At 34.7% G+C, this 19,828-nt stretch overlaps 1 protein-coding gene across 7 annotated transcripts in view; it reads left to right on the plus strand.

The window, feature by feature from the left end:
* CCSER2 (coiled-coil serine rich protein 2) overlaps window positions 1-14,458 on the plus strand; it is a 188,823-nt gene extending 174,365 nt beyond the window's left edge. For 6 of the 7 annotated variants that reach the window (XM_049645324.1, XM_049645331.1, XM_049645329.1 and 3 more), the window contains one exon: window positions 13,504-14,458. In XM_049645324.1, the coding sequence (XP_049501281.1) occupies window positions 13,504-14,322 (819 nt within the window). In that variant the 3' untranslated portion in view covers window positions 14,323-14,458. Of the gene's footprint in view, window positions 1-968; window positions 1,054-13,503 lie in introns of all 7 variants that reach the window. The other variant, XM_049645326.1, reaches the window with a different exon arrangement.
* Window positions 14,459-19,828: the final 5,370 nt, after the last annotated feature.

Genomic DNA, 19,828 nt, shown 5'->3' on the forward strand with positions numbered 1-19,828 from the left:
TATACAATGGAGTATTACTAGGCAATCAAAAAGAATGAAATCTTGCCATTTGTAACTATGTGGATGGAACTAGAGGGTATTATGCTAAGTGAAATTAGTCAGAGAAAGACAAATATCATATGACTTCACTTATATGAGGACTTTAAGATGGAAAACAGATGAACATAAGGGAAGGGGAGCAAAAATAATATAAAAACAGGGAGGGGGACAAAACAGAAGAGACTCTTAAATATGGAGAACAGAGGGTTGCTGGAGGGGTTGTGGGAGGGGGGGATGGGCTAAATGGGTAAGGGGCTTTAAGGAATCCTCTCCTGAAATCATTGTTGCACTATATGATAACTAACTGGAATGTAAATTTGAAAAAATAAATTAAAAAAAAAAAAGCATGCATGTTTAACCTGTGGCCTGTATGTCACATTCTTGACAGTACTCACTCTCAAAACATTCTCAGTCTTTTTAATGCTGTGTTGGTTCTGCTATCTTCAACCAGTGTTATTTATTTTACCTGTTAATCTTCTGAAAACCTATGATTTAAAAAGAAGTAAACATTTTTTGTATGATAGTTTTTTTTGCTGCCTGATTTATATAATTGATGCAATTTCTGTGTTTAATACTTAAAAGTGTATCTCCCCTTTTAAATGCTTTCAAATTTTGCAAAAGACTGGAATCTGCTGTTGTAAAAAAAGCTATAATGATAAATGTAATGTATACCAGGAAGAATATATATTTTTTATTTCTTATGTGTTAACTATAAATATTAGGGGAAAATAATTTTTTAATATATGAAAAATACCTAATTTTCGATTATGATGTATTTTAATCATTTGAACTACCTATATTTAAAAAAATGAAATCTGTCTTCTTATTAACACTATTGTTATTTTTTTTTTTTAAAGTATGACTTTGGTTTCTCTATTTTTCGGTTCCCTTTTTTATTATACCTCCCCACCCCATCTCTCTCTGCACAGGGTGGGTATTCTGCTCCCTCCTTCTCTCCTTGGCAGGGCTCCTTCCAGGGGATCCCACGGACTGTTCCGCCGCACCGCAGACAGAGTGAGTCTGTGTCTCTCACTCCTATCCTGCTCTGGCTTCCCCTTCATGGTATTGCCCTTCTGCATGACCTATCCCTTCCCCAGCACCCTCTCTCCTGTCCAGAGTGACCTGCAGGCATGTGCTAAATCAGCACTCCCTGGGCTCTCTTCTCTTAATTAACTCTTCCTTTGACTGCATGTGAATAGACATCTACTTAGAGCCTTAGGAAAACTACCTGAAGTTAATTTCATTCTAATACTGTTTAAACCTATTGCCAGTGACCCTAGACCTGCTGACATGCATCTGCCTTTAATGTATTTTCTTTTTTAGTGACCTTGAGATATATGAATAACAATTTTTTTAATCTAGTTATGTTAAAAAAAAAAAAGTACACAGTTCCTACAGTGATATGGCCAGATGCATACTATTGAGGGAGCAGGCTTACTAGACCATTGCACATTTCTTTAAATATTTCCTAATCAAAAAACTTTGATTGCATTTCACTGTCATCTAAAAGAAGTCTTTTTAATCATTCTTCAAGGGTATTTTTTAACAACTAATATGGTTTTATAATTCATCCAATTGCTTTACAGTACAGAAGAAAATGGCTTTTGAATATGCATGATTTACTAACATTTCTAATGATTTAGTAATTGACTTAAGAAAATTTTTGTTTACATTAAATCTGCTTTCCTAAACAGTGTTTATGTTATATTATGTACTTAAGTACACCTGGTAAGTTGGTTATATTTTATCTTTTTTGAAAAGTCACCCAAAAAAAGCTAATATTAATGAAAAAGAGATAATAATATTGTCAGTCACTTTTATGCCTTCTCCATGGATTTGCCCTGATTTTTGATTCACATCAATTTTTTCATAAATTATCTTTATCCATGCGAAGTATGAAAGGTCCAAAAGGGAGAAATTTTAAGCAGTTAAAATTAGGAAATGGGATTTATTCAAATAAAAATTCATTTATGGGAATTTGGAAAATTATGAGGTATCAGCATGAATTTGAGGCAAAGTTTGAAGCTTATTTTTTGGCTATTAACATCGCCCTCCCTTCTGTGTTTTCTGTTTTATTTTACTTATTTCTTTTTAATTTTTTTTTACATTTATTTACTTTCGAGAGACAGAGCGTGAACAGGGGAAGGGCAGAGACAGAGGGAGACACATTATCTGAAGCAGGGTCCAGGATCTGAGCTGTCAGCACAGAGCCCGATGTGGGCTCGAACCCATGAACCGTGAGATCATGACCTGAGCCGAAGTCGGAAGCTTAACTGACTGAACCACCCAGGCGCCCCTGTGCTTTCTGTTTTAAAGAAAAATAGGATTGGAACTTGTGGGTGGCTCAGTGGGTTGAGTGTGCAACTCTTGATCTCGTTCTTGGTCCCAGGGTTGTGAGTTCCAGCCCTGCCTTGGGCTCCGTGCTGGCGTGGAGCATACTTAAAAAATAAATAAATAAAAATTAAAATGAGCATAAAGAAAAATAGGGTAGAAAAATAGGCTTTTATATCAAATTATTTATTACCAAGTTAATTTGTTTAATTGAAGCACCAAGAAAAGGGATTTTTCCTCCTCCTCATCTTCCTCCTTTTCCATCTCCCACCACCTCTGTAGCCCTCCTTTTTTCTTCTCTTTAAGTACTTTCCTTTCCTCTCTCCTCTATTTTGATACCACTAGCACATAAGAAATTACATTAAAATGCTAGTAAACGAATCTGAATTTCAAAGGGCAACTATAACATGATAATATATTTTTAGGCCTGCAGCCAGTAAATTGCATGGTTTGACAGATTTACCTCAGATTAACATTTCTGCCTTGAATTTAACCCCTTGTAGTTCTTCTCCTTTCCTCCCACCATTTTTCTCCCTCATTCTCCTTCCCTTCAACTAGCTATAATATGGAATTGAAATTTAAGATTAATTATTCTGTATTGCAAACAGAGGTTTACATTTGTTTTCAAAACATGTTTCTCAGAAACACTCATTTCACTAGTTTCTTACTTGTATAGCTTTAGAATTTTCTTGTCCCTCTGTTGAGTCATTTATTAGTCCTCCGTTTTCAAATGCTTCTTCCTTTCCTCTTGGGTCAAAAGCTACCTTTTATTTTCTGACTATGAAGCAGCACTGTCTATCAACACTATCAAAATTCTGTCATTCTGCCTTTTCTAGATCAAACCTTCTTTCTCTGCATCTTCAAATTAGTAAGAAGAAAGTTTTGGTTAGCCACCTAGAGGATAATACACCAATATTGGAGTTTTTTCTTGGGTAAGTTCTCACAGCTTACATAGCTGAGAGAACTAGCCCTGAAACTTGATCATTGAGACTTGTAAGACCCTATTTGTGGAAAGTAATAATTAGAGGACTTGTTCATGGCTTTTCGATATTTCTTACTGAGCTGGGAAGGTTCCTTTAGAGGAAAAATATGTTCTAAACTACTACACTGTTTTGGATTTCCTCTGAAAACTAAAGCAGCTTATTAAAATATTATTAATTTAAAATTTTAAGAATATTTTAAATGTCTTTAAAGTATAGAATTTCTGTAGAATATGAAATACAGAATTATGTAAATTATAAATGATAAAATACAGAATTTTAAATTTTTTTAGAAATTTTAGAATATTAAATTCTTTTTTTAATATAGAAAAGGAGAAGGGTATGGAATACAGTGGTTTTTATCAGGTTTTGGAATAGATCTCCCCTTTCCTTCACTAAACTTACATTTATTGAAATAATGTTTGTCTCTGTGTCAGTCAGTATATGATTCCTAGGGCTGAATTTTGAAGAGACTAATTCTGTAAGTGATGGTAGATAGTTGAGAGAGTTCTCCTTTATTATAATCTCTTTCATTAGTAAGTTCTTTCCAAGGCCCTCTTGAGCATCAATATAAGTAAACTGCCTTTTTTTCTAAACGCAGAAGCAAGGCAAGCTTGGCTGTTAGTCTCAGGAAGGACAATCTGGTTTTCTTTTTGTTTTTAATTAAGAATAGTAGACCTTCCAGCATAATGAGATAACCTGTTCTGGATATGTGGAGAGTGAAATAATTAATGTTTACAGGGAATGTTTACCTCTGGTGACTCCAGAGAGCTGCATTGGCCAAGGATGTTCTTGCTGAATTTAAGGATAAGTCTAAGAAAATCCTGGTGTGTATATATGTGTGTGTGTGTGTGTGTGTGTGTGTGTGTGTGTGTATACACACACACATATATATATATATTTTTTCTTTCTCAGGAAATTTTGACATATTTCTTTTCTTGAGTATATTACTAATCTCAACTGGATGATGCTTCTCTTCCAATTTCAAATTAAATTTTTCTCTGGGTTAGTAGAAGATATCTACACTTAGACATAGAAGGGGTCTTCTTATTGTCTTAACTTCATTCAGCTTTTGTCCAAATATTTTAACTAATACTGGTTTAGTCTTTTTAATTGCCAATTGTGTAAAATTAAAATGATAAATAACCCACCTCATAGTAGGAAAATTTAATTAAAAAAATTGCTTTTAGCGAGTAAAAAGCCTTAATGGTAATCTCAAGTAGCACTTCTTGCCAGAGCATATACTTTTAGGAATACTTGGCTTTTCAAGAAGTATGTTTTGAAATAATGTCTATTTATTGTCATGCCTAAAAAGACTGTTGAATTAGCTCTGTAATATCTTGCTTGAAAGAATTTACAAATCTTATCGACCTAACCTTCCACGTGCAGTAACTTAGATGAGGCAAAATTTGATTTTAAATAACAAAAATAACGTAAGTTTATATACATGTGTCTTCATAGCTCAGCAGTTTCTTGATGTAGTGTTAGTATTGCCTGATTTCTAAATTTATAGTATAATAACTAACTGTATTCTGCCCAGAATAACATTAATAATGATGATTACATTGTCTTATATCCTCCTCCTCTTCTTCCTTTTATAACCCTCAGAGGATATTTCACAAACCTTTTTGACAAATGACACTTACAAATTCATTTTATATCAACAACCCAGTATATATTTACTAAATGAAATTATGTATTTACAACCCAACACACGTGTGTGTATTTAAAATTCAGATAAAAGTTGTATGAAATAGTGCTTGCTCTTAGAATATATAATATTCTCATTTTCCTCCCAATTTTTGGTTTTGCTTTTTTTCACATAGCATCATTACATGAACATTCTTCATATAGTAAATATTTCTTGAAAACATCATTTTAATGGATACATGATAATACATTATGTGGATATACTATAATTTTCATTAATATTAATTTAATTAATGACTAATCATTTTAATTAATATTGAGCACTGATGTTGTTTCCAATTTTCCCTATGAAATATATTCTTACAGTGCAGTTTATTCTTGTGTATAGATCAATATCATCATCTCTCTTAGGTAGATTACTGGAAGGGTGTTACTTAAACAAAGGGTGTGTGCACTTTGTAGAAACACTTGATGTATATTGTTGAATTGCTAAACGTGTTCATAGAGTATACGTTAACATGGCTTAATCTGGCTCTACCATGTGACTGTCATCAATTTTATATGTAAGTGCAGCGTTAGCTTCAGTGCTTTAATGAGAAATTAGCTCTGGGAGTGACTTTTCATAAAAATAAAATATTTTTCAGTGAATTGGTAACTAGAGTAACTCAGTAAAAACTGAACAAATAGAATATGGCACTCTGTCCTTTTTTGCAGCTAATTTCAAGTGCTGTTTATTTATTTTCAAGTGCTGTTTAGATTAGTCTTTGGTTAACTGACTAGAAATGTGCATCAAACTCATGGTCCAGGAGGCTGTCCCATAAACTAGTTTCTCTGGGAACTTTCCCATATGAAGAAACCCAGCAATTGCTGTTTTCTGTATAAGCTTTTTAAAACAACCTGCTCTGTAGATTGTGGGATTGTTTTGTTAGTCATATTTGTTGTATCATAATGCCTGCAGTATCTTACTCTGGATAAATATACCATGCTTACTGGTCACACCAATGGACTTGTACTATTATGATGTTTAGTTTTATTTTCTGAACTCTGAATCCCAGAGGTAAATGCTAATAGGTTCTGTGTCTTAGAGATAAAGACCCATGAAAATTAAGCATCTCAAATTGATTGTGCCTGTGTAGTAAATGCTTACTTAAGTCAATAATCAGTTTAATAGTTTTTAAAGAAGTTCACTGATCAACTTACAAAAGCTATGGAACTCCTTATCTCAGAATTTGTTTATATATAATTTCTATTTATTAATCACTTATCTACTCTAAATTCTCTGAGATCTAGAGGCACCATTATGAGATCTAGAGTTATGAATAAGAGCATTCCTGGTTCCCAAGAAACTTTCGAAAGTTTCATGTGAATTATAGAACAGAATTCTTTGAATCTAGTTATGTTAGGCTAGGAATCCGGTCATGTCTTCCATCTTTATAGTGATGTGTGGAGACCTTGCTTATTAATTTAGAACATCACATTTAAGACATGAAGATTAGATTATACTTGAATTGGTCTTTAATGTAGCAACAGTAATAAAAGTAAAAAACTAATATTGAATTGTATTTAGTTTACAATGTGCAAGACTCTGAAACTATTAAAGAAATAATTTCTACTTGCTTTGTAAGGGATACATGTGGCTGAACCATTTTAGATGTACGGAGTATGAATATTAAGTTGTATCAAAATTCTATCTGTATTTTAACTGGTAAGATTCTTCAAATGATTCCTTTTAAGTGTGAGAAGTTTTACATAATATTGTTATGTGGTTATGAATATTTACATTAACTTGCAAACCTCTTTAGCAAGAAAGTATAAATTTATTAAAAATGTTTTTATTTTATACAAATATACTAAGTAAAATAATACTGCCTAGGAAAACACAACAAAAGCAAAGCGAATACTGTTGGCTGCTATACCCAGTCATGGCAATTCCTTGGTGTTATGTGTGGTCTCTGACACCATTGTCCTGTCTTTTTCTTGTCTCTGCTCTCCCATTATGCCATTGGCAAGGAGTTGAGAAGTTAGTCCATTACTTCTCTGACAAAGCGTGGTACAGTACAATTTCAGATTTTTTCCTACCACCTTCCTCATAGTCACTCTTTTGTTTTTGTTTTTTCCAGTTTGCATGATGCATGTCAGAGCCTGCATGAAAATACAGGCATGTTACAGATGGGTCCATTTCCATCTTCCTTTTATTCTTTAAAATGTATTTAGTAATAATAAACTTGTATGTAACAAGAAAATAATTTTAGGTAATTCCTGTGTCTGCTATGCATTGTTACACTTTAGAACACTTCCTGCTTTCTACCTTATAACACCTGGACATATTTTTCTCAGTCAGGACTTGATGTTTCTAGCTGCCATCTTATCGTTGGTAACTCTAGCACAAAATGTTTACAGAAACTGATAGGAGTATTTTTTCTTATGCTAATGCTAGAAATCTTTGAAGTGGTATGAAACAGTGAAGGTGAAGTTTTTCTCTGTGATGAATGCTAATTTGCCTTTCCTTTTATTCAGTTTATTTCCACCAGTAGGTCACTTGCAACCACTTTTTTCCAAAAATACTGCTACATAGTGTGGCTTGAGTTTGGTGTCTGAGACGTCTCCTGTGTAGGATAGATCAGTTAAGAAAGAAAGTAGGGCATTACCCAGGAAAGTTAGTATCTGAATGTCGGTATTGAATTTGCCTATAAAGTTTTTAAAATAAACTTCTGTCTACTTTTTAAATAATCTTCTGGCTATACCACATATTCTGAAAGTTTGTGAACTCATTGGAATTACACAAATAACAGAATAATACAGTTTTAGTGCTACATTTTAAATTTCCTCGGTTCAAATTCTGGCTTGGGCATTTGCTAAAATGTGTGAATTTCAGTGTTACTTAATTTCTTTTAACCTCAGTTTACTCATCTACAAAAATAAGACTGTACTTTCCACTGATGGTCTTGTGATAAGTAGAGATCATGCATGCAAACTTAGTGTTTGATTATCCCTGGAAAGAAGGGAAACTGTTCTCTCATAGCCCAGAATATAGCATTTCTCAGGTATTTGTAATGTGTCAACCACTATACTAAGCACTTTGTATGCTTGTTATCATTTATTATTTACAATAATTCAATGAAGTGTAAAATCCATTATTATCCTCATTGTATAAATTATGAAATTCCATCTCAGAATAGTAAGATAATTTACCCAATATCTCACTGATAGTAAGTGATGGAGGCAGAAACTCAAACCTAGATCAGTCTGACTCCAAAAGCTAAATGACTCAGTATTGTGTTGTACTAGGACCTCTGTATAGCTGTATATAAATTCTTTCTAGACTTTTTTTTTTTTTTAGTTTTTAATGTTTGTTTATTTTTGAGAGAGAGAGACAGAGTGTGAGCAGGGGAAGGGCAGAGAGCAAGGGAGACACAGAATCTGTAACAGTCTCCAGGCTCCGAGCTGTCACACAAAGCCCGACATGGGGCTCAAACTCACAAGCCATGAGATCATGACCTGAGCCAAAGTCAGCCACCCAACTTACTGAGCCACCCAGGCGCCCCTATTCTTTCTATACTTTAAAGTGCCTTGTATCTCCTAGCTCTATTTTACCTTCAGGAAGGCACTTAAGGAACTTTACTTCTGTGTCATATCAGATATGCCTGCTATGGATTTAACACACTTAGATATAACTGACATTACCAAAATATTTATTTGAAGCCTAGAAACCTCTTATTCTATGGCAACTAGTTTATTATGCTGCTATAAAAACTTGCCTTTTTCCCCCCAAAACCCATTAACAAAAGATCCATAGCTTGAATTCATCATTCTCACACCTTTTAATAATCATAGGTGATATTTCTTTGAGCACTTTTGATGTGGTAGGCGGTCCTGTGCTAGGTGTTTTTATATGTATAATCATGTTTAATTATTAGGATTAGAAATGGAAAATAATGTAATGCTTGTTAAGACAGTTTTCCGTACTTCATTCAGAAATATACAAGTAAAAAATACTTGTGGCTTAGCTGGTAGGTCATTATGGGACGTGCTGAGTTCCTATTAACTTGTAATTCTTCCTGCTGTCCTTCTAAACATTAGCCATTATGTTCATTTAGGGAAAACATTTTTTTTCTGTTCTATGATTTCTTTTTCATCAGTTTTTTTTTTTAAACTTGTGTTTATTTGGTTATTAGTGCTGTATCATTGACCTAATAGGGAACTATTTTGATTATTTATTACCAAAGAAGCAATTCTGGAATATATCACTTCCTAATATTTATTAATTTATCTAGAAAGTATATATTTAATCCATACTATGTGCCAAGTACTAGGGATACCACCTGCAACAACAACAAATAAAGCATGGTACGCGCCTGTAAGGAGCTCATATCTCTGGTTATCTTTGTAAGCAGCCCAAATTAAACATTTAAGACGATCATTGAAGATACTGTCAATCCCTTGTAGTTATCTAGTAGTGCCTCTGGCACTCTTGACCTTGATACCTGTAACCATTGCTTCTGAGAATTCTCAGGATGGTATGCCAAGTTAGATGTATCTAACTAAAGTAAGACTTGAAGTTGCTGAGTCTAGTTAGAAGCACCTAGCCCTTTAAGTCTGGGGATGGTTCCACATTTTGAAGCTTCAGTAACCAACCATTCTGTAAGTTGCAAGGATGAAGTACTAAAAGCTCTACTTATTTGTGACAACAGGGAGTTTCGTGAAGGCTGCCCTCTGAGTTTTGGGTTGCTGAAGCTATGAAATGAATGGGCTGGTGGGCAACTTCCCCAGAGGCATTTTATTTATTCATTTGTTTTTGTTTTTTGTATACAGATTAGTAGTACCTCATCATGTATCACCAAAGCCAGAAACCTGGAACTCATCTTAATTTTTTTCCAAACAGCTGCTTACCTGACCACCTTTAAAATCTCTTTAAATCTTTTCCAGTTTTGCTTTCAGTATATTAGTTTTAGACCCTTATAGTTTCTCACCTGGGCTATTAGCAGTAGCATACTACCTGCCTGTTCTGCTTACAGTCAATCCTTCTGTATGTTCCCCACTAATTCCACCAAAGTGACATTGTAAAATAAACATTGTATCTTACTATTCCTCTGTTTAAAATTTATCAGTGTTTCCCATCACCTGTTGCATAAAGTCGGAACCACAGCCTGACATGAGTTTCTTCATGAGCTGGCCCTTGCCTGTGGCTTTCCCACCAGCACTGTGCTTTCCAAATTCAGTCTAACAATTTTAAGTTACTAGAACATACCATGTTCTTTTTTTGCTTCGGTGCTTAGCATGTACTGGCGCTCCACCCTGAATGTTCTTCCCTTCTTGTCTACTTGGCAAACTCTTACTCTTTGTAAAATTCAGTTGAGATGTTTGTGATTCTTGGATTCTATGACCCCTATAATCAGGCATATTTTTTTCTTTTGTTCTCCTATGTTGTTATGCTTGAGGCATGGTCTCATCATTTGTTTATTTATTTTTTAATGTTCATTTATTCTTGAGGGAGAGAGAGACAGAGTGTGCGTGAGGGAGGGGCAGAGAGAGAGGGAGACACAGAAACCGAAGCAGGCTCCAGGCTCCAAGCTATCAGCACAGAGCCCGACACGGGGCTTGGGATAATGACCTGAGCTGAACTTGGATGCTTAACCAACTGAGCCACCCAGGCGCCCCATCATTCGTTTACCTATCTCCCTCACCAGGTCTCTCAACAATAGGAACAGCATTGTATTCAGCTCCGTATGTTTCTATACCTAGTACAATGTATGATATATCACGGACATTAAAAAAAAGAATGGTCTTTGATGTTCCTATTTATTTAGTCTTATTATCCATTAGAATATGGGATTTTTTTTAATATTTAGAATTCATTCTAAAGATGTCTGAGGGCATAGAAGCAGTAATGAATGTGGGCAGGATGAATTGTTAACATCTTGCCTTTATGCTATACCACTGAGTGTTTAGAATTTGGGGGAAGTTGTGCTGCCATCAATAAGTGTCAGAATACATCTCTGCTCTGTTTGCTTGAGGTTAAGAGGCAGCTTGTTTAACTCAGCAGTAGGTAGTTAATGACAGTTTAGTGGGTAACCAGTTCTACACAATCTTCCACATTTAGGAGCAAGTCATTTCCTTGGTCCTCGCTGTAGTCACATCTTCGAGAGGGACTTTTTTATTATGGTAGTAGAATTGATTTCCAAACTAGTTTTCAAATAAATAATAAAACAAGACATTTATTTGGGGATAGGGAAACTAGATCACACCACTAAAATGAACTTTGAATAAAAATACAAATCTGTTTATAAGGCATTTGGAAACCACTAATTTATTCACTGTAAATTAAGTGATAGGTACCTTTTATGTAATTGTTCAATCTAATTTCTCTCAGAAGACTCAAAATTTTATTATTCTTAAAAGCCTGATTATTTCTAATTCTTTAATATTTTGTATGGAGCTTTATTGCATTTAATATGAGCAGCACATCTTCCTGCTCTACTTCCATTTAGTTCTCTGATAAGCAGTAGTCAGTTGGGTAATAAAAGTACAGTAGTCCCTTCTTATCCATGGTTTTGCTTCCTGTATGTTCAGTTACCTGCTGTTGGCTGCCATCTGGAAGCAGATGATTGTCCTTTTTGATGTATTGTTAGAGGATAGTAGTCTAATGCTATGTCACAATCCCAATATCATTCATCTCACTTCATTTCATTACGTAGGCATTTTATCTCACATCACAAGAAGAAGGGTGAACACAGTACAATAAGGTATTTTGAGAGGGAGACCACATCTACATAACTTTTACCAAAGTAATTGTTATAATTGTCCTCTTTTATTATTGTTGTTAATCTCTTATTGTGTCTGACTTACAAATTAAACTTTATCATAGGTATGTACGTCTAGGGAAAATCATAGAAAATATAGGGTTCGTTACTATCTGCAGTTTCAGGCGTCCACTGGGGGTCTTGGAATATATTCCTGTGGATAAGGGAACCTACTATAATCAGAATAGAGCAAATGGGTAATTATCTACAGTTTACAGGTCCCCTTTTCAGGAGGTTTGGTTATCTTAAATACAAGTTTATGTTTAGGAAATCATACTTTTTTATGCCTTGAGCTGATCTCATATGTTATATCTTTTTTTCTTACTAGCAAAAGGCATATTGCAATAAAGTCATTTTAAAATTTTTAAATTTAAATTTTCAAAGGTCTTAAGTTGCTTTAAGATTTTTAACTCAAGATGAAAATATCTTTTGATATTTTTGAAGGTCAAAAGAAGTGAAAAGGGAAGGCACATCCCATTTCCATCAACCATTTGATGCTGCACCTTTCTTGGGTTGCTTTTTTTCCCTTTTGGTAGATTTTTGTTTGCTTAATATGGTCCTCTATATTTTTACTAATCTTTTTAAAATGTATGATCACTTTGGCATGGTCATTTTTTTCTAGGGAATCCCAAAGAGAGTCTGTTGAATTGATTGTAATTACCTGGTGATTTTAGTACGTTCCTTCTAGAAGGACGGTCTTCATCTCTGTGGTCATTTATTGTGAAAATGCCCAGTGACCTTAAAGTCTAGGGCATTTAGCTTGAAGCAGAAACTGAGATGACTTATTTGTTTTAAACATTCTAAAATAAGAGATTAATGTAACATGTTCTCTATGAATTTGGGGTAGTCATTGTCTTGGTTTTACTACTTTTTTAAGTAGAAAGTTGGCCATATATCATCCTGGCCAACCGTCCCTCTACTTGTCATTGAACTTTGTTCTCAGTCATCTGTAACCCTGCCGTGATCTACCTGACTGCTGGCCCTGGCAGCCATCATCCAGTACTGGTCAGGGATGTGAAGAAAGTGACCAAACACAAATGATGCAGTATAAATAGATTTCCCTGCTCTGTCAGAGAAATTAGACATACTATGTAGATTTATTCGTGGATTAGTGCAGTTAAAAAAAAAAGTTATTTTATTTGTAAAAACTGATCCTTTAAATATGTTTCATAGCCCTTTGGCAAACTTTTTTTCATTTTCAGCCTACATCATTTAATAGAAAGCTATGTGTATCGTGTTTATGCATTGATGATAACCTCCCCTGTAATAGGACATGACCAGTAGGCTCTTCCCAAAAGTAATAAAAATTACATGTTTCCTCTGATTTGTATAGACTATAATCACAAAGTGCTATAGAAATCATTCTGTCGAGCTATCTTGCATATAAAGTTTTAAATACTAATGAATCAAGACAGGAATCTTTTTTCTATAATAAATACATACTTTAAGATTTTTCTTTACCCCTGTTTGACTTCAAATCTTGTTTAGTGTTGACTGCCTGTATCATTTTTTGTTTGCATTATCACTCTTGTATGTGTCTCATGAATTCACTTGAATATTGCAATTTATTTTTCAATTTAAAAAACCCACATACTTCTCATATTAAAACATAAGTATCAACACAGTCTAATTGGAACTTCTGTTAATTCTGGGTGGCATTTGTAAATTGAATTGTTGCTTAATGTTGTTTTTACTTTTAATAGCCTCAAGTACTACAGCCTTCCAGCAGCCTTCCCAGACCCACAGACCACGCCCAGGGAAAACTAATAAAGCCGCAACATATCGAGGCCCACAGTGAATGCACAAGCCAGGGCATACATCAGGTTGTTGCACATCTGGATGAAAGCTTTACACATGGCTTACAACAAGAAAACAACTATAGTCTGGAAGACCGGCCTTTTTCGTCAAGCCCACAGTTCACTGAGGATGTGGCTAAGATTACACCTTCTGAAGCAGACTTGAACATGACCATGAATGCTCAAGAGCCTTATCATTCGACCAATAATCAAATTAGTGACATGCAATCTGTACCCACTTCTCTTCAGACACTTCCCCAGTCAAGTACAGTAGACCAGGCTACAAGAGTTGGAAGAAATCCGTCTTCACTGGAGGGCTACACATCCCAGCCCAAGTCCTTACCGCTTTTTAAGCCGTCCATCTCAAATTCTTTGGTACCTCCTCCAGTTTCTGAATCATCTTCAAGTAGAACTCCCACTTGTAAAAAGTCACCAATAATCACACCATGCAATTCATCAAAACTGCAGCCAACATCTAGTCAAACAAATCTTGCAAGTAATTCAAATCCAAAAGCATCTAAGCTCCGCCCCCCTTCCGGCTCTTTTAGACAAAAACAAATAAGCAACTCCCAACCAGAGCCTCAAAACTTCCAGGCCAAGACAAGCATCCCAAGGCCACTAACAAGAAGAAAAGAAATCATGCAGAATCTGAATGGCAGTTTGAATTCTGGGGATTGTTTGGCCTCTAACCGATATTCCCGTCTTCCTAAACCAAAGATACATTAAGTGCATAGCCATCACCTGCCAATTTGTTTTTAAAAACAATCTGTTCTGTAATAGCTTTACATGTAATTTGCTACTATGATGGAGGTTCCATTGAAAGCTTGCAAATCTTAAAAAATTAAAACGTGGAAGTTTCTAATAGTTTGGCTCTTCCATTTTATGTCCTGGTTGAAGTACACAGCATTTGAGCGTATTTGTCTCAGGTAAACACAAAAGTTTGCTTACCCATTTCAGAGGCCTATAGAAGGCTCTAATCATGTTATCTATCCCTCTGCACATCAGAAAGTTCATAATATTCCACTTAGCAGGCAAGAAATGTGCTTTGTTCATTTAGTCCTTCTAAGGTCTGTATTAATTGTGGTTCTCAGAGCCTCACCCTTTTTCATTTGTCCCTCTTGTGAATATGGTTACTGTTTTAACTAATGATACAGTGATAACTGAAGATGGTAGTCTGTAAGTAAAATTCTGGCCAGTGATTTGTATATTCAAAAGGTCTATGCAAAAGCTTTGTGATGAATAAAAGAGATCAGGCTTTTAATGGAAAGTCTATGTAAGTTTTATTTTTCCTTGCTAGGATCAGCCAGCTAGTCTCATTATTTATTTATTTACCAAATTCCCCTGGTTAAAAACATTTCATATGCTGTAAAAATCAATTATATTTTGCATTAGCATCTTATTTTACATATACACACATATACACATACACACCATTTGTGTTTGTTTTTGCTACTCGTAAATTTTGGAAAGCTTGGGTTACATCTTGAAGCCTATACCTAAAGACATTCATTTTGTAACATGTGTTGGTGCTAGAGAGTTTTGCTGGTAATTCAGTTTTGAATCCTATAGGGTTATGGATCCATGATAGCTGATTTAAGGTTCCACAGTCTATATTTTAAATTAAGTCTTTATTATAATAATTATATTTATTGACTTTCTGCTATTATCTGAAGACTGGAATAATGGACTTGAAATGTTTGCACAAACCTTTGATGAGATATAAATACACCACAGATAGGGATTGAAACTATTTTCTATAACAAAACAGTTAAAATATTTTGAGAGTAATTATAAACTTAAGTAAGACTATCTTGAGAAAGCTGGAATTCTTAATAGTTTTGTTGTTGTTGTTGTTGTTGTTTTTTTTTTCCTGAGCTTTCCAGGTTTCCCTTTTATGTTGGCATGTTTGAGTGGCAGTTTCTTGAAAAGTAGATTTGGGATGAAAAATGGAATTGGAGAGGGGACACTGTGTTTTACTAAAAGGTGTTAAAAGCTTTTTTAATGTTCTAGGAAGGTAGCTGTGGAACCGCCAAGGGACCATATGCACTAACCTAATCATGCTGCGGGCTACTCGTCAGATGGCTCAGTAAATTTGCCCTCTGTTCTCCCAAATCATGTCATCTTTAGGCTGTTCACCTATTGCTGCATTAATTAGAATTAATGTCTTTCAGACAGATAGACTTTTACAAAGTCAATTTTTGTTGTGATCAGCTGACCAAAAATGTATCTCAAGGCATTATGATCAAAGAGTCACTCAAAGTTCTGGGGACTTTGTTAAAAAAACATACACTGGTGAAATTGCCCTTTTTAAGAAAAACAGCAGCAAGTGCTTTAGTGGAAATTTCAAACGAGCTGTTAACTGTCATTTACCTATCAGAGGACCATTCAAGTGAATTTGCCGTTCACTGGATACAAAAACCATTCTTGAACTTGGTAACAGGTGAGCAGCCTTTGACAGCACTTCTGTCAGAGAAGCACTAAAGTTCAGAAAGGTTTTCACATAGTCCAGATATTGTTAGTGTAAAGTACTTAGAGGTATCAGCAAAGCTCTTTGTTGACAGAGACGAGAAGCAATGGCTGACAGCTGTAAGTAGGTACATGTGGTGTTTTATCTTGAAGGGGAAAGAAAACTGATCTCGTATATTGCAAATAGGATGTTATTACACTATATTTTTCTAAAGTAAAACACTGAGGAATTGGTTTTGGTTTATTTAGAAGTTGGTGTAGACTCTTGTGAAACATTTACAAGTAGGCCTTTATCTTTAAGGGGAAAGTTTAAAATTTTCACTTTATTTTTAACCCCCTAGTCTGAGGGAAATCTCTTTGTTACATAAAAGTGTTGACTCCTGCAATTTGTTAATTCCAGTCTTTTTCCTGCTCTATTTTTTCTCTCTGATGAATATACATAAAAATTAATCCATCCGTTTATCAGTTTCTCTGAACTTTTGTTGAGCCTCAGTCTTGGCTCATCAATATCATTATGAAGCATAATAGATTTAAGAGGAAAAAAATCTAGGATGCTTGTACAAAACAAGTTTTGCCTGCAGTTTTCTTTTAAAAACTGCATGAATATTTCTTTAAAAACTGCTCCTTATTGGTAAATGTTAAGTCAGAAATGAGGTGAGGATGTAACTCACCTGAATAATCAGGGATCATTCTCAGATTTGGCTTGATCTCTGTTTAGTGCTTCTCTAAGTCAGCTCTGTGCCAAATCCTCCTCCGTGGGAACTCAGATTACTTTTTCTCTGAGTTCTTACGATTTTGGTGAAGATGGCTGCAGTATATGAGTTGTAAATCCTAAAGAAAAAGTTTTATGGGGGTTGGTTAAGTTTCACATTTGTGAAAGAGAAAATAGAGCATGTAGAATTAGACATTTGGCTGTTGATGGGATGCATATCAAATTCTTTAGAGAAAGCTTAGCCTAAGGAGTTAATCAGTACAGGTGCAGATGATTTTAAGGCATTAAACAAAGGATTATATAGTTATATCATTTAGAATGTTTCTAATAACTGAGACCCTCTAGCATTTTCTTTTGGAGTCTCATTTTAATTTGTGCAATATTTTCAGGCATATAGACTACTGTTCATTGTATTTATATAGATGTTAGGGAACTTACTAAGTATTTTAACAAGTAAAAATCTGAATAATGAGAGAAAGTATCAGATTTGCACTTTAAATGAGCTTAATTGCTTGGAGTTGTGCCTGAAATATCGAAATGCCTCCTATTGGGCGTGGCTTTCTTTGTTGAAATGAATTTCTCTATAATTGTTGCTGTTTGAAGTACAGCCTTTCACAGAATTATATCCTCAGCATGTCACTTTACTCATTAAAGCACTAAGTTCTTTGAATGTTTCATGGTACCGTTAAGTATTTTACTCAGTACATCAAAGAGAACACCCAACCCATAGCTGTCACTTCTGTGTCTTCCTGTAACACAGATGGTTGTTACAGACACAGAAGTGCACTTTTCAGTTCTGAGCAGAGTTGTCATGATGGTTTCCTGGTCTCTGGGGCACTGAAGATGTAATTTGGAGTCACCAACTAGGTCTACAATGAAATTCAGTAAGACTGCAGCATAGTTCAGTTTACTTTTCATCTTACACAATAGTTTTCGTGTTTATAAATTAGTTCGGGTGGTTATGTTTGCATGCTAATGCACACATTTGAAAATTAATTATAGCTGTAATACAAATACCTGATGTTTTTCCTTGAGGATGATGGCATTGCTATTTTTCTTAATTCTGATGCTTGAATTATTATATTTTCCAATTTTCTTTCCACACCTCCCTTCAATTTTTCTGCTGCAGCAGTTTGAAAGGATACGTTTGGATGAATGATTCTAATGGTGGGCGCCAATCTACAACTATGCTATTACTTAAAGATACATCATATATTTTAACTGTCTTGGGGAAAAGCTACCCACTTTCTCCTTGTTAGAGCATCACCATAACAAGATAATACTGACCCTAAGAATTTAAAGTCTCTAAGTCATTGCTAACTAAAAACAAAAACATCACAGTCTTGAATATCTGCAGTATTGTTTTTCCCGTTGATTTTAAAAACAAAGTTCAGAGTAAATACTGTATATTAGAATTTGCTTGTAAAATGAATTATAAAAACTGGATGTAAAGTCTCTTTCCTGAAAATGTTGGCATAGTAAATAAAAATAAAGTTCATAATTATAAAATCTTTCTTGTCCTTCTCAACACTGCCTTTCATAGTGTACTTTGTCTCAGATATCTTTTTTTCCACAGAGATCCAAAATGCTGTTCTTTTGGTTGTTGTTTTTTTTTTTTTTTCAAACTCTGTGTCATTTCACAATACTCCCCTCTACACTCACATCACACTCCGAGCCCTGGTTGAGTAGGAGTTGAACAATAAATAGTTGAGTGCTACTGCAGACTCTCTAAATTATCGGATATATCAGTTTCCATTTTAATCAAATGTCTAATTTATCTTAGGAAAATATTGCAATAATGGATAATTTTTACTTAAAAAATATTAGCACCCTGAGTGAGAATGCTGCCTACAAGAGGAAGACATTGTAATTTTAATTATTTTTTTAACACCTATACAAAATAGCTTGAAGCAACAAAGCATTTCATGAAATTGTACATAGTTTTTAGGACAAAAAGGAACAGGGCATTTATAATTTATTTTCCAATTTAACAGTCTGTGATAGTCATTATATAATAGGATATAAAAGGTCGACACAGTGATTATTAATCCAAAATGGTTATATAAATGCTGGAAAAAGAATGAAGGGAATTTCATTACTACTAAATTTGATAATGGCATTTACCACCTCTTAAGACATCTGTATCAGTTTTAAGGCCCTCGTTAATAGCAAGTTATTTTCTTAGACTTGACTCCAAATTTTTCTTTAGTCTGTAATCAAGTGTAGTAATTTCATTTGTCTCTCATGTTCATTCTGTATTTTCTATTCTGAAAATCTTTTTTGTTTCCCACAGAAAAGACAAGTATAAGTTGATACAGACTTCTGTTAATGGGGCTTAAGTAATTTTTGTGGATGTCTTATGGATGTGAGTCACTGTGCTAGCTGCTGGGTGTACTGAGATGAAAAACACATGACATGGTCCCTGCCTCATGGAGTTTAAGGAGCCGTGGGTGGTTTCAACATCATGCCATCCTGTTAGGAATGCCCTTTTCATCATCATGTTTAGAACATAACAGTAAAACTCCTTTTCATCTCATTTCATTCCATTCTGGGCTTTAACTGCCTTTTACTATTCTCATCTTTGCTTCTGTATAAATTATTGGTTACGTGCCTTCATTTCCCTTTTACAATCTGATATGATTCAAGAATTCTTTAGCCATGTCGGATATTCTTAAATTCTCTGCCTTTTCTTTCTTAGGTCATTAGTCAGGGTTTAATTTTGAGACTTCTCAACTATCCTAAGTCACCTTCCCTTTTAGACCTTGACCCATAAGATCTCATTTTCTGAAGTCTCCCTTTAACATTCAGTTTATGTCTAGGCTTTGTTTTCTTTATCCCATTCTAATGTAGTATGGCCTACTTGATAATTTTGGCTACCTGCCATTTTTTGCTACGTAATCTGTGATGAGAAATTCAAGTCATCTGGAGGAGCCTTTTCCTCATTCATTAATCCCCTGCGCCCCCCAAAAGAACCCCTCAAATTAGCATCCACATTTTAAAAAGAGAGAAAGAAACAGTTACAGACATTTCTCTGATTTCCCAGCTGTAAAAACG

The sequence above is a fragment of the Panthera uncia genome, chromosome D2 (assembly GCF_023721935.1).
Source record: "Panthera uncia isolate 11264 chromosome D2, Puncia_PCG_1.0, whole genome shotgun sequence".
NCBI lineage: Eukaryota > Metazoa > Chordata > Mammalia > Carnivora > Felidae > Panthera > Panthera uncia.